Source organism: Ictalurus furcatus, chromosome 19 (genome assembly GCF_023375685.1).
Source record: "Ictalurus furcatus strain D&B chromosome 19, Billie_1.0, whole genome shotgun sequence".
Classification (NCBI taxonomy): Eukaryota; Metazoa; Chordata; class Actinopteri; order Siluriformes; family Ictaluridae; genus Ictalurus; species Ictalurus furcatus.
In genome coordinates, this window is record NC_071273.1 from 6339214 (window position 1) to 6361963 (window position 22750).

General features: G+C 38.0%; 1 protein-coding gene across 1 annotated transcript in view; it reads left to right on the forward strand.

Annotated features, from left to right (window-relative positions):
* LOC128623714 (glutamate receptor ionotropic, kainate 2-like) overlaps positions 1-22750 on the forward strand; it is a 56812-nt gene that overhangs the window by 19331 nt on the left and 14731 nt on the right. The window contains exons 4-10 of the mRNA XM_053650866.1: positions 782-963; positions 3394-3447; positions 8433-8606; positions 18065-18208; positions 19705-19812; positions 19908-20021; positions 21197-21403. Of these exons, the coding sequence (XP_053506841.1) occupies positions 782-963; positions 3394-3447; positions 8433-8606; positions 18065-18208; positions 19705-19812; positions 19908-20021; positions 21197-21403 (983 nt within the window). The remainder of the gene's footprint in view (positions 1-781; positions 964-3393; positions 3448-8432; positions 8607-18064; positions 18209-19704; positions 19813-19907; positions 20022-21196; positions 21404-22750) is intronic.

Genomic DNA, 22750 nt, shown 5'->3' on the forward strand with positions numbered 1-22750 from the left:
TACCACATCATTCTCTACTCTCATTTCAAATTTTAATTGCGTTTAATGATGTAGTATAAGTTCAGTGCAGAGTCCTTTTTTTCCTGTAATAGCCCTTTGTGCGTTATTGTGCATATTATGCCTCGGCTGTAGATGTGTGCATACAAGATGAATGAAATGAACATCTCTGAAGAGGAATATTTACTGAAGACTTATCATTTGAATTGAAATGATATTAAATACAACATTTCTATTGTTAATACAAAACAACAGCACAAAGACAACAACACCACTACCATCACCACCACCAACAACAAAAAACATGAAAAAATTGTTCCATAATAATAGAGATATGTGCAAGTAATAACTTAAATATAAAGAACTAACTTGAAATAGTTTAAATGAGCTGGTCATTAAATGAAAAATAATATTTGATTTCAATCGTACTTACACATTAATTTGTATGAATGAAATATTGTATAACTTTGTGTAAGTTTCATTTCAGAGAAATGGTAACATATACATATATTCCATGAAACAAATATTATATATGATATTATATCCAACACATACACATTATGAATATTTTTAGTTATATAGATAACACCCGGTTTCTCTTGGCTCATGATTAAATGGGTATTTCTTATCCTCTTAGCAAAAAAAATCTCATTAGAGAAGACTATGTGTATAGTATTTATATAGCTGTGGAATATCGCTCAGTAGGTGAATGTGTGTAGAATGCATAAATGCCTTAACTGCTCTCTCTCTCTCTCTCTCTCTCTCTCTCTCTCTCTCTCTGTAGGTTTGATTCGTCTGCAGGAGCTGATCAAAGCTCCCTCTAGATACAACATCCGTCTGAAAATCCGCCAGCTCCCCGCAGAGACTAAGGATGCCAAACCACTTCTTAAAGAGATGAAAAAAGCAAAAGAGTTTCACGTCATCTTTGACTGTGGCCATGAGATGGCTGCGTGGATACTCAAGCAGGTCTGTTTGATTTTCTCTCTATACTTTCGCTCTTCCTTTCTCACTTCTCCCATCTGTTTTTTTCTTTCTTTTTTTTTTAAGTTGTAACCACACCAATTTCTAGCTTGTGAAGTGAATTTTGTAATGTGTTTTCATGAGAATTTTGCCACAGTTTTCTCCAGGAGACATTTAAAAAAAAAAAAAAAAAAGTAGATTGTTTTCAGTGAGACCAGAAGATTAATGGCACACCAATACTGGATAATAAAGGACATATGGACATATAATAAATCAGGAAACTGACAACTAAAGTCAAAACACTGAAAAACACCAAGCAAGAAAAACAAAAAAAATGTGGCTTATAAATGCTTAAACTAGGTGGGGTAATTAATCAATATTCAAAAAGCTGCACAATTTCTAGTTCACTAATTAAATCTAAGCAAATTTGTGATATTGACCATATTAACTCCTTTGTACAAAAGGTCAGATTTTCCATGAGCTTTATCCCTTCCATTGAAGCATATGTTCACACGACGCATTGATTCTTTTAATCCAAATGGTTTTACACAATATATATACACACTGATCACCCATAACATTATATATCAGCCATAACATTAAAATCCACTAACAGGTGAAGTGAATAACACTTATCACAACACAATTATCTTGTTACAATGGCATCTGTCAATGGGTAGGATATATTATGCAGCACGTGAACAGTTGGTTCTCGAAGTTGAAATGTTTGGAAGCAGGAAAAATGGGCAAGCATAAAGATCCCAGTGACTTTGACAACTGCCAAATTGTGATGGCTAGACGACTGGGTCAGAGCATCTCCAAAACAGCAGGTCCTGGTATGCAATGGTTAGTACCTAACAAAAGTGGTCCACAGAAGGACAACCAGTGAACCAGCGACAGGGTCATGGGCACCCAATGCTCATTGATGTGAGTGGAGAGTGAAGGCTAGCCCATCTGTTCCATCTGTCACAGAAAAGCTACTGCAGCACAAATTTCTGGAAAAAAAATGCTGTTTATGATAGAAAGGTGTCAGAACACACAGGGCATCACAGCTTGCTGCGTACAGGTCTGTGTAGCTGCAGACCAGTCAGAGTGCCTGTGCTGACCCCTGTCCACAGCCGAAAGTGTCTGCAATGGGCAAGTGCGCATAAAACTGGGCCATGGAGCAATGGAAGAAGGTGGCCTGGGGAAGAGATGGCACCAGGAAGCACTATGTAAATAAGGCAAGCAGGCAGAGCAGTGTGATGCTCTGGGCAGTGTTCTGCTGGGAAACCTTGGGTTCTGGCATTCATGTGGATGTACCACTTACCCAAACCAAGTACACCCCTTCATGGCAATGGTATTTCCTAATAGCAGTGGCCTCTTTCAGCAGGATAATGCGCCCTGCCACACTGCAAAAATTGTTCAGGAATGGGTTTGAGGAACATGACAAAGAGTTCAAGGTGTTGACTCTGCCTCCAAATTTCCCAGATCTCAATCCAATCGCATATCTGTTGGATGTGCTCGACAAACAAGTCCGATCCACGGAGGCCCCACTTCGCAACTTACAGAACTTAAAGGATCTGTTGCTAACGTCTTAGTGCCAGATACCACAGCACACCTTCAGAGGTCTAGTGGAGTCCATGCCTCGGCAGGTCAAGAGTTATTTTGGTGGCACAAGGGGGACCTACACAATATTAGGCAGGTTGTTTTAATGTTATGGCTGATTGGTGGGTGATATGGCTGATAGTTGGGTGATCACATTATTATTTGTTAATTTAATTTGAGCATTTACTGAAAACAGAAGTTATGGTGATGCATAGAGTCATTGAGAAACAATATCATTTTACACCCTTAGGAGCATATTAGAACTTGAATGATCTGTGGCAGTACAAAAAAGAATATGCAATAGATATATTTCAGATTTACATAGCCAAAAATATTAAAACAATATATAAAATATAGGCCACCTTCTGCATGTCATATATTTTATGTTTATTTGCCCCTTGTATTTAATCATGCCTGTTAATGTAAACAGCGGAATTAATTGTTTCCCTGACACACTTATATTTTTTCTAGTGGAAATCTGTTGTTAATCAGCAACATGTCAAACTATTAACATAATTAAATTCTACAATTTATCCAAAGGGCATAGACAGGAGGAAGAAAAATAAACGCTGTGATTAAATATAAGCGCATTAATAAATGCATACCCTCTGGAGAGACAGGTTCAATTCTGATGAGTACAAGGTTATCTTTATTTTTGATTCAGTACAGTCTTGTATATAAGACAAAGAGTGTAATTCCAATGCTAGAATTTCACTCAACCACATAGTGTGAAGGTGCATCAATAATGTTTCCTTGTATATAGGTAGTGTTCAGGTAAAGTACATTTGGAGTGTGTTTACATGTTTTTACATGTATTTACATGTTGTTGTGTTGTGATGTGTTGTATAGGCTCTCTCTATGGGGATGATGACAGAGTATTATCACTACATCTTCACAACACTGGTGAGACATACCTCACACACACACACAAACACGCACACGCACATGCACACACACATACACACTGTTGTATAGCAGAAGCTGCTTATACAAATTTATGACAGAGAAAGAAATTTTTACAGTACATTTGCCAATAAATTTGGACTGAACTGCCAATATGAGTTCATAATTGCATCATTTCACATATAGCCATTTTGAGTGACAATTAGGTGCAGAACACTATGGAAAATCTATAGTATGATGACCTGACAACCCCATATCATGGACTCTGGTGCATCTGCATACAAAGTGATAAATATTCAAAATAAATTACATGAAAAAATAGTGTAGAAGCAGTGTAAGAATTATATTATTAGTTTTGGGGAACTGACTGAATATTTTAAAATCAAGTGTGTTGAGAAGGTTACTCTTATCATATTAAATTCCCATTTCTCTTATTTTTGCCAGGTATAACTCTAACTTAAGAAATAATATGTAAAAGAATGGTAGCAGACATACAACAATGTCATTGCTTTTACCAGTATAGCATAATGGCAATGATGCGACGATTTCAGATTTCGCTCCTATAGACTCCACCCATGTACAGTATTTAGCCTTGCTGTCATAGTGTTTGTCTTTGGAGTTGGTCACTTATTTTGTAAAATATGAGAGATTGGGACACTAAAGGAGAGGCGATCCAGCAAGCTGTCACGATTTCCCCTCATGCTACACGCTGGAGCACGTAGCGCACTCTGAAGAGCAAGCACGTGCTTCCGGGTTTTCAGTGACTTTGTTTACTTTGTACGCGTGCATCTGTTATGGTTTATGTCCTGTCTCCACCCCTGTATTGTCACTGGTTGTTTCCCGTATCTGTCATCATTAGTCTCAGCTGTTTTGTGTTCACCCTTTATTATGGTTGTCATTTAAACCCCTCGTGTCGCTTTATACTTCGTGAAGTATTACATGAGTTTTCCGTGTACCAAGTCGTTGTTCATCGTGTTTTGCATCATAGTTTTGATCCTGTTCTCATCCACGTTTCTCGATTCCTGTTTAGCCTCGTTTATGCCCGTTTGCCAATCACCTGACCTATTGCCTGTTTTTGACCACGCTATTGTCTCATGATTTTAATTTGTCTGCCTATCTCTACTCTAATAAAGCTCTTATCTGCATTTGTATCCGTCCTAAGCCCACATTACATGCTAACTTTTTTTTTTAACTAATTTATTTATTTCTTTATTTAGTTTTATGGGTTGGTTAGGTGTTCACGGAAGAGTTTGGTCTTTAGCTGTTTTTTGAAGATGGTGAGAGATTCTGCAGTCCATATTGAGGTTGGAAGTTCATTCCACCACTGAGAAACAGTTAGTTTGAATGTCTTGAAAGGCACCTTGACTAGGTACTACTAAGCGTCGGTCGCTAATCGATCGCAGATTGCGTGAGGGAACGTAAGCCTTCAGGAGATAGTTGAGGTAGGAGGGTGCTGTTCCAGACAAGGTATTGTAGGTGAGCATCAAGGCCTTGAATTTGATGCGGGCGGCTACCGGAAGCCAGTGGAGGGAGATGAAGAGGGGTGTGACATGGGTTCTCTTGGGCTGGTTGAAGATGAGGCGTGCTGCTGCGTTCTGAATAATTTAAGGGGTTTGATGGAGCTGGCCGGGAGGCCCGAGAGTAGTAAATTGCAGTAGTCCAGTTTTGAGATAACAAGAGTCTGGACTAGTATCTGTGTAGCCTGTTCGGTGAGGTAGGGTCTGATTTTCTTGATGTTGTACAGGATGAACCTACAGGACTGTGCAGTTGTTGAGATGTGGTCTGTAAAGGTCAAGCTGTCATCAAGAATCACCCCAAGGTTCCTGGCCGTCCTGGTTGGCTTGAATGTGGTTGAGCCGAGCTGTACAGTGAGGTTGTGGTTGATTGAGGGACAGGCTGGGATAACGAGAAGCTCAGATTTTGCCAGGTTGAGCTTAAGGTGGTGTTCCCTCATCCAGACCGAGATGTCCAACAGGCAAGCAGAGATACGTGCAGAGATGGATGGATCGTCAGGCTGGAAGGACAAATAGAGCTGGGTGTCATCAGCATAGCAATGATAAGAGAAGCCATGAGACTCAATCACCTGCCCTAGAGATGTAGTGCAGATAGAAAAGAGGAGTGTACCCAGAACTGACCCCTGTGGAACGCCAGTTGTGAGTTGCTGAGTTTCAGAAATAACTCCCCTCCATGATACCTTGAAGGATCTGTCTGAGAGATAGGATTCTACACAGTGCAGAATCGTTCTAGTGACGCCCAGGCTAGAGAGAGTTGACAGGAGGATCTGATGGTTCACAGTGTCGAAAGCAGCAGAGAGGTCAAGTAGGATGAGGACAGATGATCTAGAGGTTGCTCTTGCTAGTCGTAAGGCTTCAGTGACAGAAAGCAGAGCAGTCTCCGTGGAGTGATTGCTCTTGAAGCCAGACTGCTTGGTGTCCAGGAGGTTGTTCTGTGTGAGAAAATTGGAGAGTTGATTAAAAACGGCTCTTTCAAGAGTTTTGGAAAGAAAAAGGAGGAGGGAAACAGGTCTGTAGTTGTCAACTACAGCAGGGTTATGTGATGTTTTTTTAGGCAGTGGGGTAACCCGGGCCTGCTTAAATGAGGTAGGGTATGTGCCAGTATAGAGGGATGTGATAAAAATGTGCCAAGTTTCAGAAACAGAAACAATGCCCCCCTTACTTTTTCAGAACCTTGCCCTTCCCCAAACCTTTTGCTTACTTGACATGACAATATGTCCACTCACTCCCCCATAATATGCATGATGTGTGGGCACCTGTGACTGATCACTGAGTTTACTATGATTACTAGTTACCAACTGGTTATCAGAAATGAGCTGATTGCTTTTGGAAGGGAAGTGACATAAAAAAAAATATCATTTGTCAAAATTATTTGATTATTTCTTTATGTAATGCTATTTTTATTCATGAAACAAAATGCACAGGTATAAATGATCTCTATGTAAATAATCTCTGGAACACAGGCATGATCTGACATGAATTAATTACTGGATCTGTGTCTGTCTGTGCTGTGTAGTTGAAACCTCTCCAGCTCTTTTTCTCTGTAAAACATGGCCGTCCTTGAAGGACGTTCAGTAATCATGCCAGCTATCCCAGGCTGCCAGACTACATTCTCACTCATTCTCTTTTTTCCCATCTCAGTACAAACACAGTACAGTACACACACACACGCACACACACACACACACACACACACACACACACACACACTTTTATACTATATACTTTATATAAAACGATCCAATTTGAGGTCGGAGTAGTGGTAAATCACCATACCATAAAAAGTCTGTGAATTTTCTATATTTCTGCATAAATATGACCTAAAACACCATCAGATTTTCACACAAGTCAAATAGATAGAGAGAACCAATTAAACAAATGAGATGAAAATATTATACTTGGTCACGTATTGATTGAGGAAAATGATCCAATATTACATACCTGTGAGTGGTAAAAGTATGTGAACCTTTGTTTTCAGTATGTGGTATGACCCCCCCTGTGCAGCAATAACTGTAACTAAACATTTGGGGTAACTGTTGATCAGTCCTGTACATCGGCTTGGAGGAGTTTTATCCCGTTCCTCAGTACAGAACAGCTTCAACTCTGGGATGTTGGTGGGTTTCCTCACATGAACTGCTTGCTTCAGGTCTTTCCACAACATTTTTACTGGATTAAGGTCAGGACTTTAACTTGGCCATTCCAAAACATTATCTCAAGAGATAATGTTTAACCGTTTTTGGTAGAATGACTTGCATGACCCACTTTCTCTTGAGATTCAGATCACAGACAAATTTTCCTTTTGCTGGTATAATACAGAATTCATTATTCCATCAATTATGACAAGTTGTCCTGGCCCAAATGCACTAATAGAGGCTCAAACCATGATACTACCACCACCATGTTTCACAGATGGAATGCAGTGTTTTCATTTCTCCATACATAATATAACACATCTCATTTAAACCAAAAAGTTCTATATTGGTCTCATCAATCCACAAAACATTTTTCCAATAATCTTCTGGCTTTTCCACGTGATCTTTAGCAAACTGGAGATGAGCAGCAGTGTTCTTTTTGGAGAGCAGTGGCTTTCTTCTTCCAACCCTGCCATGCACATCATTGTTGTTCAGTGTTCTCCTGAAGGTGAACTCGTGAATATTAACATTAGCCAATGTGAGAGAGGCCTTTAGTTGCTTAGAAGTTACCCTGGCTCCTTTGTGACCTCGTAGACTATTACACGTCTTGCTCTTGGAGTGATCTTTGTAGGTTGATCACTCCTAGTGAGGGTAACAATAGTCTTGAATTTCTTCCATTTGTACACAATCTATCTATCTGTAGACTGGTGGAGTCCAAACTCTTTAGAGATGGTTTTGTAACCTTTTTCAGCCTGATGAGCTTCAGCAACTCTTTTTCTGTGGCTCTCAGAAAACTCATTTGTTCATGCCTGATACACTTCCACAAACATGTGTTGTGAAATCAGACTTTGATAGATCCCTGTTCTTTAAATAAAACAGGGTGCTCACTCACTCACACCTGATTCTCATCCATTTATTGAAAACACGTGTCTAATTTCACCTTCAAATTAACTGCTAATCCTAAAGGTTCACATACTTTTGCCACTAACAGATAGATAACTAATTTTCAATCACCACTGTAAGTATTGCCCAAAAAGAGAATAGTCCAGAGAAACTGGGAAAATAAAGCATATGAACACAATATCTATCTATCATTATATTGCATTATACAGTATTGCATTGTTGCTAACATGAATTTCAAGTGGTTAATGTTACATTATAATATCACCTTACCATTATACACAATATTACAATTAATATAATGTATTGTACTCTTGTCGATTATGGTGTAATTCTTTTTCAATAGTAAATATTCAACAGCATTACTGCTTATTTTGATGTTAATATGGTGAAAACAAATTATTTGGATATATATTCTAATAATCTTATGATATCCTAGGATTTGTTTGCATTAGACATGGAGCCATACCGCTACAGCGGTGTGAACATGACCGGGTTTCGGATCCTAAACACGGAGAGTGCTCAGGTGTCCTCAATCATAGAAAAGTGGTCTATGGAGAGACTACAGGCCCCTCCGAAACCTGACTCAGGACTACTGGATGGATTCATGACGGTGAGACACAGAGAACAAAAGCACTCTTATGTATCGTATCAGTTTATGTTGTATTTACAGCTTAATCAATAACGTGTTAAACCGCTGCATGTATATCACAGGCTGCTGGTGTGAAGTAAAAAGAAGGATTGCTTTGAGAGTAGATGGCTTTTGCACAGTAAATAGGGGATCAAGCAACAGGGAACACATGCATGCTTAATTTGGCTGCATTCACACACACTGTCTCTACAGGTAGCTGATGTTAGAGCCAAGGTCACCACATGGTGTTAGACATAATGACCATTTATCATCTCTGCCATTCAGTCTCATGCTCTATAAAGAGACTCCCTACCAAAACCATTTCAGGTGTGTGTGTGTGTGTGTGTGTGTGTGTGTGTGTGTGAGAGAGAGAGAGAGAGAGAAGAAAGAAAGAGCGAGAGAGAGAGAGTGAGCAAATAAAGCCTTTTTAGGCTACCTTCTGAACATGAGGGTGATAAGGTGATTTGAATGGAAAGCTGCTAAAGCAGCCTATTCCAGAAATATTCAGGTACATGCCCCTTATTTTCAAGAAATTGTGCCTTAAGAAGTTGATTTTGGCAAAACACGAAATACTGACGCAATCTGTATGTCGTTTCCTCACTTTTTATTGTCATCCCACTCATTACAAATATACAGTATATATAGACAGTGTGAAACAATATTGTGCATATGGGACTGTGTGCAACATAGAGACCAATACAATTTATGCAGCATAATACAATCAATAAATACTAAAGGTATGTAAGTATAAAGTAATATAGGTAACCATACAGTACACACTTACTACACATAACAGCAGCAGAATCAGGATGAACATGTCCATGAATTGGATTAAGCCAGTTTGCTGTTAGGTAAACCCTAATATGATTGTTCAATTTACGTAAATATGAAAGGCTCTTATAATATTTATTATTGGAATAACCTGGGGGGGGCGGGGGGGGGGGGTGTGTGCATGGTGGCATAGTGGTTTGCATGCCTGCCTCACAACTCTGGGATTGTAGGTTCAAATCCCACCTCTGACTTGTGTGTATGGAGCTTGCATGTTTCCTCCAAGCTTTGGGGGTTTCCTCCAGGTTCTCTCCTCTGGTTTCCTCCCCCAGGCTAAAGACATATGTTGTAAGCTGATTGGCATTTCCAAATTGTGTTTAATGTGTGATACACAGGATAACCCCGTGTAGGTTGGATGGAATCATCTATTGAGGGTGGGCATAAGCCTCAAAAGAAGGCCATGGAAGAGTGAACACAAACTTATAGGTGGTGATAGGTGATTAATCCTCATGAGCAAATTCAACTGACAATGTTATTGGTATCTATTGGACTATTGTTTAACTATTTATATTTCTTAATGGATTTGGATGGATTCCAATGGTGTTTATGAGCCGGTAGCAGGGATACCGATGAAAGTTTTAACGCTTGGTCGAGATTTTAGAGAAAGGGGAGAAGTGTAAGTTTAGTATTTTTTTGTATGTGTATAAACAGTTGTTATTACATAATTCTATAATACTCATGTAATAGTAGAGAAATTATGCACCACTGGCAGTTGATCCACCCTGTATAATATTATATTGTATTGTGTAACAATGCAGTGTAATATTATACAGGGTGCTTAAACTATGAACCATGAACTATAAATTATCATAACGTATTATTGCTTCCTATTTCACAACTATTGAAAAGATGTTTAAAAGGAAGTGGTTACAAATACTGGTCCACTGTAAGTGCGTTCATTTTAGATGATGTAGGACCTAGAAGCAAGTGATTACTTGAAGAGAGAGTTCTAAATCAAAGCATTGCAGACTTTACTAAATAATAAATATGTCTAAAGGTTTGAGCAGGATGGTGATAAAATGCTTCATTAAAGAGCTGTGTTTATGACCTCCCTAGAGATATATTTCTCACTCTAATGCTGCCTTTCCTTTGACCCTGTTTGTAGCCATCCTTGGTTTCCTGAAACTATTTAAAAATGATCAATGTCCTGTGCCTTAATTTGTAACAGAGAGTGTTTTTCTAAATACAGTACTGGTCTATAATATTGTGTGGGACATCTAAATTGAAAAAGTAAAACGCTTCTTTTAACTGAGCTATAGGTTGCTATATGTTACGCTATGAAGAATTAGAGGCTGATACAAATACAGATATTTTTGATTGATCTAAAGACCTTAACCTTGTCTTTAGATCAATCAAAAACATCTGTATTTGTGTGTGTGAATACATATACAAATACAGATGTTTTTGATTGATCTAAAGACAAGGTTAATGCTGACAACTATGGAGTATAAAAATTACAACATGTGTGTATATGAATAAGAAGAGAGATTGCATTTGCATATCTGACATGTTCAGAGAAAAACAACTCAGTTCTTAATTTTAGTTAGTTTTGCTGCTCTTTGGATCCTGCTGTGTCTGAAACCACAATCCTCTGCCTTTACCATGACACACACACACACACACACACACACACACACACACACACACACACACACACACACGCAGACAGACAGTCCTGACAATCATCTCTATAGCGGTTGCTAGCGGAGATGTGGGGTTGCTGTGGAAACGCCAGCTGGCGCAGTGACCTGGTGGAGCTACTTTGCAGCAATTTCAGCCCATCCATCAGTGCAGTGATTTATTGCTGTCTAGAAGCCACTTGCATGAGGGGAGAGGGAAAGACATGTTACACGAGAGGCAGAGAGAGTGAGAAAGAACTGTATTAGATCGAGGCAGATGTCTCCAGTTCAGCCATGGGAATCGATGCACAAATTGTCTGAAATCATTTGTGCTTCAAAAGTTTCAGCAAAAGTTTTCCGTCATGTTCAAATTCCCATGTTGCTGCCGAAGTGTGTCTGTTTAAAAGTTGTGTTGTGCTTTCTCGACACAAATCTCATCTCAGACTCTTTTACAGTAGGAATACTGTACGTGCTTAGTGTCCTTTACTTGTTGGTACTAAGCCTTTTGATTACATGCTACAGTGTTTTTATGGTTTTGACTAAGGTTTCTGGTTTCTGGTTCATGTCTTCTACCCAAGTATTGCTGTTTCTACATCACCTGAGCTCTGCATGTTTTGATGTAGACTCTGCTTATTGTTTTCAATTAAATTAACCTGCATCCATCACCGTCTCCACCAAATGAGGCAGACTCAATTTCTGTTTTAAAAATGTCATACATATCAGAGGGATGTGTCTCGCTCGGATAGGATGATTACGCATTGGCATGTTGCATGCTGGGTATTGTATTTCTGCTAATTCGGTGTGTGAAAACAGGGAACTGACCCAAAAGCTTAAATGTCAAAATGCTTTAAAACATTTAAAACGACATTAAGTGATACATTACTACTGTATGCGACAGAATACTACATACAATGACAAAAGACATATTTCTAGTTTTATGCCAGAATGCTCCATTAATAATTTTATACAGCTGAAATGAATGAGTCAAAAGCCTATTCGTTTTACATTTTATTTTATCTTCCCAAATTGCATTATGTGCCGCTAGAAAATTTGTAATTGAGTTAGATTTCTGCTCCATCTATCTGGTTATTAATAACCTGCTCTCTCAATTGCTTATAGTTACATTTAACTACTGTGCCATTTTACTGCGTGTGGGCTCTTTGTCCCTGGTAATTGCTGAAGTGATTTGCACGCAGCGTTACCAGTGAACAAATAGCTATGGTTTAATTTCAAGGCTGTGTGTATTGTGCGGTGTGTGCCATTACTAGCTTACTTTATGTAACTTAATGAAAGCTCCATTTATACTGGGGTATGTTGTGTATACTGTAAGATGTAGTATATCTCATAGGCCTGTGTCTATCATTAGATAGTGATATTGATTATAGAATTGTTTTACATCATGTCAGGGTTTGTATGACTGTCAAATTTGTACAGTCAAATAGCTTGGCATATTAAATTAATGGAAAAAAATCATTAAAATATCCATTAAAATAATTTGTAGGTTTTTGGTGTTTATATGGGAATACAGCAAAATAACTTTAGATACAAAATTGTAGCGTTTATAATCCACACATTTTGGTCAGTGTGAGTGTGTGAGAGAGCGAGAGAGCGAGCAAGAGAGAGAGAGAGAGAGAGAGAGAGAGACAGAGAACGAACCTGACCAAAAAACAAAAGGGCTTGGAGGTGGAGATAAATAGAAAGGCTTTTCTATTCTCCTTTGACATCACACACACACACACACACACACACACACACACACACACACAATCACACACTGAAATGCATTCCCTAGTGCTAGAAGAGACGTCTGCAATTACTCCCTTTGGAGCCAGAAGCAATCATTAGCTTAGTAATACATCTTCACACAGTGACAGCTGAGCTGCACACACACACACATGCCCACACTCTCGTGCTCGCACAAACTCACAGTTCTGTCAGTCTCTTTGCTCAGTGAATAACTCTGTGTGTGTCTGAATATCTAAACATCATTGAGCCCGGTGACTGATGATGAGTCTAAGGCATGCTGTTGTGTCAGCACTGTGTTTCTGAAGATTTGTCACCTCCTGTATGCCATTAGCTTTAAACGCCCTTTTACAGGGACAGGGTTCAAATCAGATGACAATAATCCTGCACTAACTGTATAAGAAAAATAGAAATTCATAGCAATATTAGTGTTTATTTAACTGTATATTATTGTAAGCTACATGCAATAGCCCAGGGTTACTTAAATGGGGCTATAATTACTCTAAATGAGAAAATTTAGTGCTTATATTATTGGATGCAACATGCAATTACAGATCATACCACAGAATAAATCAAATGAAGCTGTAATTAGAGTACAATTAGAGCAAAATGTTTGTGTTTTTGTTGTTTTTAATTAACATGCAATTGCATATCATATGCCAAAGAAACTGGTTATCAGTAAGGAATAAAACGGAAGGAAAATAATCCACAGTGGGCCCATTATTTTCCTGTAACACAATGTCCCAAAGTACTTTATTGCCAACGATTACAATTTCAATTTAATACATAGCATTTTTCCCCCACATTTGATCACCTGCCAGCTCTCCCCTATTATACAACAACTACCGACCAGGATAGGTGAAGGCTAACACGTGCCTCCTCTTTTTGAACCACATATTTTTGAACTGCTACTTATGCTGCAACACAGGGTGGAGTAACACACTCAAGAGCAAAGTGAGCTCACATACACCCATGATTGACTAGAGTTACTGTGATTGACAAGGGAGAGTGAGTATGCCCCTCCCACCCAGAGAGCACAGCCAATTTTGCTCCCGGACAGATGGCTGCGGCATAGTCAAGGATTCAAGCTCGTCATCTCTGGATGGTACGGCAAGCACTTTTCTATTGTGCAACTTAAGTTTATAGTTACATTTAATGTTGTGGAATGCCCGTGAGAAAAGTTAGTTCCTGTTATCACTTACTTTATAGCAGCTATAAACAGCTGTTCCCTCAACAGGCTCTTTTTTTCTGTCTCTTGAAGTTAATAAGCCAAATTCCAGCTTGTCATGTTATTAACAAACCTGAAAGCATGAATCTTCTATCTATCTATCTATCTATCTATCTATCTGAAGACTCCCCTGTGGTGGAAAATGTACAGACCATTATAAAGTGTGGACATTATACACTGGGGGAAAAAAGTATTGGACACGTCAACATTTTTTTCAGTAAATATATTTCCAAAGAGGCTATTCACATAAAATTTTCACCAGACATCAGTATTAAGGCAAGAAATATTTTAAACATATTGTCTTTAAATCTTGTTCAATTGAAAAGTCAGGTGATTGACTGGGCCATTCTATAGCCTTGATTTTTTTTCTCTGAATCCAAGTGAGAGTTTCCTTTGCTGTATGCTTTTCTATCGTTGTTCTGCTGGAAGCTCCATCCACGTCTCATCTTCATCATCCTGGTGGATGGTGGCAGATTCTTCTCAAGAATCTCCCGGTAAAGGGCTCCATTCATCGTTCCTTCAATTATATGAAGTCTGCCAGTACCATGTGATGAAAAACAGCCCCACTCTATGATGCTTCCACCTCCAAACTTCACTGTTAGTTTAGTGTTTTTATTGTGACGTGCAGTGACATTTCTTCTCTAAACATGGTGTGTAGTATGACAGCCAGAAAGTTCACTTTTGCTCTTGTCTGACCAGACTACACTCTCCCAGTATTTCACAGGCTTGTTCAAATGAGTTGTAGCAAACTTTAAATGAGCTTCAACATGCCTTTTCTTACTAATGGCATCTTGCGGGGTGAGTGTGAGCAGTGGAGTGCATTGCCTATTGTTTTCTCTGTGATGATGGTACCTGCTGCCTCCAAGTGTTTCTGGAGCGCTGAGTGGTCCTTGGCTCTTGGGCTACTCTTCTGACTATTCTTCTGACTCCCTGGTCAGAAATCTTGCGAGGAGCTCCTGTGCGTGGCCGGTTGATGACGGAGTGATGTTGCTTCAACTTGCAGATAATGGCCCCAATGGTGCTTACTGGAAGATTCAGAAGTTTTGAAATACGTCTGTATCCGATTCCGTCAATATGTTTCACAACAATAAGGTTGTGAAGGTCTTGGGAGAGCTCTTTGCTTTTACCCATCATGAGACGTTTCTTGTGTGACACCTTGGTAACGAAAAGCCTTTTTATAGACCATCAATTTACAAACCCAGCTGATATTAATTTGCACAGATAGGAGGTATAGTTACTTACGGATTTCAGCTGGTTCCTTGCCTTACCTTGCCTTGGAGAACTGCTTTTTCTTAGCGTGTTCAATACTTTCCTGCGTCATTCCACTTTATTACACGTAACTTTATTTATGGACTTTCATGTTGTAAATTATTTATATTTCTGGATTTCTTGAGTTAATACTGATGTCTGGTAAAAATTTAAAGTGAATAGCCTCATTGGAAATATATTCACTGAAAAAAATGTTGATGCGTTCAATACTTATTTCCCCTATTGCAATTATAACAAATAACTATCAAACAATTCTCCATTTTTGGAACAGGGTTCAGGAAATTTTTACTTTAAAGTTTTAGTATTGCTCTTTTCCTATCTGCTACTTGTTTCTGATTATTTGAAATTTGTTTTGTGGCACTTGTCTCACAGCTGCTTAACAGCTGTATAGCTGGAATGCCATCTGCCTCATTTATAAGATCTTTTTTAGAATGATAATATGTAAATGTAAAACAATGGCAGCACAGAGTAGAAGTGAAAAGAACTGTGGAGCATCTCTCTCTGAAACTTGATGAACTGCGGACTGGTTCAAACTGCGCCAGTATTATGGGAAATTTTGACAAGCATGTGATGTTGTGTTGTATGGTTGTATGGTGCTATTTATTGTCTTATGTTTTGGTGTGATGGTGCAGTGCTTCTCTTATCCGAAACAATTATCTCCTGTGGGAGACAATAAAAGTAACCCTAACCCTAACAAGCTGTTATATGAATTTAATAATAACTTATAATAACTTATAATGAGTTATTATTGTAATAACTTATAATAATAACTCAAGAAAGAGCTATTGTATAACTGTGGTTCTTGTTCTAAAAAAAATCTACCCTTTAAATGAAGCAAATTGAAAAATTGAAGCAAATCAAGGATCTGATTTATAACTCATATTTATTTATTTATTCATACTACATATTAATATATTCAGACAGCAGCTACAGTAGTCACAGAATAAATTCCCCAGTTTCATGTTTAGTTTTTATCTGCTTAATTCCAGATAGGAAAGGGGATTGCAGGAACATATTAACTCATTAAAATCTCCTAAAAATGTCCTAAAATTTAACACTAATTTAACATTTAACACTATTTTAATTTATTGTTCATACCATTAGTAGCACATAATGTTTTCTTTGATTGTTAGAGAACTGTGTAGCACAACATTAGTGTTGCTATTTTTAAAACAGTAGATGTATAACAATGGTTGAATATGAAATGCCTCACAGCTACCTTTGAATCCAGTATATGTTGCTTGAAATAATGGCTTTTACATCCTTAATTGTGCACAAATGGGTTGGGGGGCATTTCATTTTAACTTACATTTGCACAATTAACATTTGCAGGGTTTAGTTTGTATGCAATTGATTATCTAATCGTTTAGGATTCCCCAAGCTGAGATACGATGCTGTAAGATACAATATTTCTAATTTAAGATAGAATTTAGTTCTGTAATATGAATGTATGAACAATTCTGCCTTGCACTTATATCACTTTGTTGTTAAACATTATCACTTGATTTATACAAAACACAATATCAAGGTCCACATGACCAAACACAAGTTGCATCTCCCAATACAAAATAATATTGCTCAGTAATAAAAATGTCAATATGGTGACTGTGATGGACTGGCATCTGGTCCTGGGTGATTTCTTCTGCTTTGTCTGCTTTGTGCCCAGTATTACCAGGATAGCATCCTGATACCTGACCCTGATAGTGATAAAGTGGTTTAAAAATCTTGAGGCAGATTTTTTAATAATTGAAATCATTTGATGACTTCTGCATCAGCGCTGGGACAGTGGCTTGGTGCACTCCCTTGCACCTCTGGGGATGAGGATTCGAATCCCACCTCCACCTTGTGTGCACGGAGTTTGCATGTTCTCTCCGTGCTTCGGGGGTTTCCTCCAGGTACTCCAGTTGCCTCCCCCAGTCCAAAGACATGCTAATTGCATTTCCAAATTGGCCAAATTGCAATTGTAGTATACGAATGTGTGTGGAATTGTGCCCTGCGATGGGTCGGCACCCCGTCCAGGGTGTCCCATGTCTTGTGCCCCAAGTTCCCTGGGATAGGCTCCAAGCTCCACTGCGACCCTGTGTAGTCAGTAAACATTTTTTATTTCCAAACATTACTTTTCCAACTAAAAAAATGAAATGTTACAGAAAAATGTGCAAACTGTTATATAAAATTGTTAATTCTGTTAATGTAGTGTATTATATAGTATGTAGTTACAGAAACTATATCTTTCCACAAAAACAGTTTCAGTGGATGTAAAGGATGAAACTGAGGTATTGAGGCTTGAGTAAAGTATGTCCAGAGCTACAATAGAGCTGGCACTGGATGCTGATGAGAAAAAGGAAACTGGCATCAATCCTCACTAGCAAGATCTGACAAATGCACATATGGTTGCACTCACAGATTCCCTTAAATGAAGTACAAAGGCCGAAACCCAGTCTACATAAACACGTGGTTCAAAGCAGGACGCTCTGGTGTTGTGGTTTGGATCTGTATACTACAGGCTTATTGTAGAGATCTGCTAAATGCTGTAAATATAAAATATAAATGAGATCACTACAGTGAGGAAAGCACCAGCGTGTGCATCAGTGTCCTTGTTTGCTTAAAGGACACTTGAATTACTAAGCAAATTTTCAGTGTTACATTAAATAAATTTTATGTATCATGCCTTTGGTGTGTGCATGTATGTGTGTGTGTGTGTGTGTGTGTGTGTATGTGTGTGTGTGTGTGTGTGTGTGTGTGTGTGTTCACAGACAGATGCAGCGCTGATGTATGATGCAGTGCATGTTGTAGCAGTAGCCGTGCAGCAGGCACAGCAGATCACTGTGAGCTCTCTACAGTGCAACCGACACAAGCCCTGGCGCCTCGGAGGGAGGTTCATGAGTCTCATTAAAGAGGTACTCACACCACACACACACACACACACACACACACACACACAAATACATTCTTATACACACATACAGATGTACTTTATACTCAACTTTAGGTATACTTCATCTGGGATTTGTCTTGAATGGCTTTTTTTTAATGTTTTAATCAAAGTATGCTGGATGGTAAAAGAAAAGAATGTTTTCAGAGACAGTCATGTAGCAGTTATTGTTCAGTAGTGGAATGGACAGACAAATTATGGTCATCATATTGTGTTCAGGTTATTATGTTATTTTTTAAAGAAGAAGCAGCCTTTATTTGTCACATATACATTACAGCACAGTGAAGTTTTTTTTCACATATCCCAGCTTGTTGGGAAGCTGGAGTCAGAGTACAAGGTCAGCCATGATACTGTATGGCACCCTTGGAGCAGGGAGGGTAAAGGGCCTTGCTCAAGAGCCCAACAATGGTAGGTTGGTGGTGCTGGGGCTTGAATCCCCAACCTGCTGATCAGTAACCCAGAGCCTTAACTGTTGAGCCACATATTTTAAAGCCAACAATCGTTTTTGCATTGATTATTTGTAGATGGTATTATCATGGGTAGTTTGTGCAAAAGCCAAGCACTGCCTCATCCTTTCTTCCTTTGTAACACTCTCTATCTCTTGAACTTCAACCTCTTCTTTCGTTGTCTTTTTCTGCCCAATTCTCTGACAGCTTTGAAGTCAGACTTCAAAAAGAGTCACTTTCAGAACAATGAACATAGTAGTGCAATGCTGTGTCCAGATGTCAGCGGGATACACAACAGATTATGCTTTTGATCACACTTTTATAACCACACACACACAGAGAGAGACAGAGAGACAGAGAGAGGCAGCTGCATCCCTCACACAATGTGTGTTTGTAGAATGTTGTTTTATTATACGATAGGTCACATGCCATTGTTTAAATAATAAGATTACAAGTATACATGTATGTGAATATAATAATATTGCAATGTAAATAGGAGACATCAGTGATTGCTTGAGAAAAGTATTTTTATTCTAATGTTTTAATGCTTTTTATTCATTATCTTCAGTAACTGCTGTATCCTTTATACAGGGTCTGTCCTGGGAACACTGGGTGAAAGGCAGGGATACACTCTGGGTGGGAAGCCAGTCTATCACAGGGGATCATACACACAAACACACACACACACACACACACACACACACACACACTACCAGCATGTATTGGAAGGAGAAAACCATGCAGAGCTCCCTGGTGCAGTGAGGCAGCAATGCCACCTGTTATACACCATGCCCCTTTATTCTATGTAAAACGAAAAGAATGAAATAAAATAAGCAACTCGATGTGTACTTATATATACTTATATTACATACTTACTTTTAAATGTAAACATATAAATATAATCATATAAATACACAACAAACCAGGTTTTTAATCTTTTTTCATCATCAGTTAAGAATGGACTTAAACGAATGAATGTAAAACATGTAAGTGTGCCTTATTGTGTTCTCCAAAGGCTTCGTGGGATGGTCTGACAGGGCGAGTTATCTTCAACAAAACCAATGGCTTGAGAACGGACTTTGATCTAGATGTGATCAGTCTGAAGGAAGAAGGACTGGAAAAGGTATTTGTCTTTTTTTTTTTTTTTTTGAGTGTCTGTGGACATTTTACACTTGTTCATGTGAATTTTTTATATGCATATGTCTATTGGATCAACAGATTGGCACATGGGAACCTCTGAGTGGCTTAAACATGACAGAGCATCACAAGAGTAAAGCGTCCAATGTTACAAACTCCTTGTCTAACAAATCACTAAAGGTCGCCACTATTCTGGTAAACACATGCACTTAAAATATTAATCCACACACTCAAATACACCTTACTGTCCCAGCATATTATTCCAGTTAGGAATTAATGAATGACTTTAAATACTTTGTATGACTGTCCCAAACGCTAAATCCCAATGAAATGATTAATTGGATAATTGATTAGTCCACAAAAAGGTTTTTAAGTAGGCCCAGACAGCATTTTAATCAGAGACATTGCATTTCTTGAAGACATAATTTTATATAGATAAAATTATGAACAACAAGTACTTAAAGTGAGTTGTAACTATGTTAGATGAGAACATACCGATTGCATTGCACAAAAGACATTATGATTTCATGATCTTGATTTAGATCTGTGGCCTCTTCTAGTTCATCATGCAAGTATAAATAAATAAATAAATAAATACATTCTAGATTATTTCTATGATTAACATGATAAATAGGACAAGGACCAATCATGCTGTAATATATTGGCAATAAAGCCAAGACACGTATTAGGCTTTATTATTTATTTATTGATTGATTTTAAGATTTTTTAAAAATGTGATTTTAAGTGATATTCCTTTGTCAGCTCACGTTTTTTCTGGCTTAAAGGCAAGTGTTTTTTTTTTATTTTTAATTTTTTTAATCAATGATCTCGATACTGTTTGAAAACCTGACATCATTAAAAAAAACTCTCTAGTTAAGAAAAGTCTGGAAACCTCAGATGCCCGTTCATTTTAATGATAAATGTTATCATTCATGTTATCAGATTCATGTTAATGATAAAGATCATTTTCATTTTAATAACCTGAATGTTCCACCCAGAAAAGCAACTTAAGCTGACTATAAATACAGAGAATATCAATATTAATCAATATATAAAATATTAAGTATATTAAGAGACAATTCAGTTTCTAACTCTGACTGTTACTTGCATTGTTTAAGGTGGTGAAATCTCAAGCAATAAAATGAAACACATTAGTCTACATCCACAGGGCCCACTGACAGTCAGAACAGCACTCATTGAGCAGTATTTAATTTAAAACCATATTATAAAAGCTCATATGATTTTCATTGATATTGATGACATTTTTTACTCATTCTGCAATATACCAAACAAAGATCATTCAGAGTTCCTTTCTGATTGTCACCAGGATAATAGGGTTATGCTAAGTTTTCCTCTTCTTTCTAATACAGGAAGAGCCCTATGTGATGTTTAAGAAGTCAGATAAACCTCTCTGTGGTAATGATCGCTTCGAGGGCTATTGTGTGGACTTGCTGCGTGAGCTCGCCGCTATTCTGGGATTCCATTACGAGATCCAATTGGTGGAGGATGGGAAGTATGGAGCAGTAGAGGAGAGCACAGGCCAGTGGAACGGCATGGTGCGAGAACTTATAGACCATGTAAGTTGTTTCAATATTATAATATATTCAATATATAGATTTTCAATAAATAACAAGTACAGACATCTCCATTTTGTTGTATTTATTTATAGCAATTTGTGAGGCAGAACACAAGTACATAGCTAACTTGGTAGAAGTCTGAATTGAGGACTAATGAAGACTGACCAAAAAAAAAAAAAAACTTACTGTGAACAAATCTACTGTTTTGTGCAAAACAATACAATACCATTTTATAAACAACAATGATGATAAATTTCACATAAATGTATTTCATAGATACTTTTTCCTAATATTTTGTACAAGCTAACTGTTTGTACATTTGAGTACAGATCAAATAGATGCCTTAAATATATTGTAAATTTGTTTATAATGAACCTGCTGGCTACATCGTGAAACAATGTGCATTAAGAATGTAGAAACAAGAATCTTTGTGCCAGAGGTTCTAATAGAGGGCTCTAATCAATTGGACTTGATAAATATGTGGTACATTTGATATACGCATATATCATATTATAATGACTCTCCAGAGACAGGAACAGATTCAACTGCAGAGTTTTAAAGATTATTAAAGCAAATACAAGGACAGTCCAAGTCAGTTTACCATTAAAGAAGAGTATCAGAGGCAAGGCAGATGCACTCAAGAGTTTCCAGATAAATACAAAATGGCATGCCAAGAACAACAGGTTTAAGCAGATAAAAAAATAAATCAAAAACGTGTCATACACAAGGATAGCAAACAATAATACATTGCTCACATATTCAGCTAGAAACTGTGGCAAGATTTCATAATTATATGCATCTAACAGGCAGTTTTAATATAGACATAAATAAGGGGTAAATTTCCAAAAAGGAATGCAAGCAGTTGCAAAGTAAGAACTACTGATGATGACCTCCTCTGGTTGGTGGGAGAAGTTCACTAAGTGACTGCTGGCCTAAAACCGATTTATCCACTGCTGGAATGTTGGTTTTACCAAGTAAAACAGGAGCACACTGTGGTTAGTTTTGTAGAGGAGTGAATTAACAGAAGCTTTTTATCTAATGGTGTTCAAGATATAGGTTTTCTTATGGCTTGGTTCTTGAATTCTCACTTGAATTGGCCCACTAAATGGGAGCCACAAGCAGTTTTCGGGGAATAACAGCATAAGGTTTTGCTGTTTTGTGTTATGGTGTGTTAATTTCTAATAAATGCAGCAGGAGCTTTTGTAGTTTTATTCCCATGTCAGTAATAATTAATGATTGTACCGAGTTCTCCCCGTGCTGCGGGGGTTTCCTCCGGGTACTCTGGTTTCCTCCCCCAGTCCAAAGACACACATGGTAGGCTGAGTGGCATGTCCAAAGTGTCCGTAG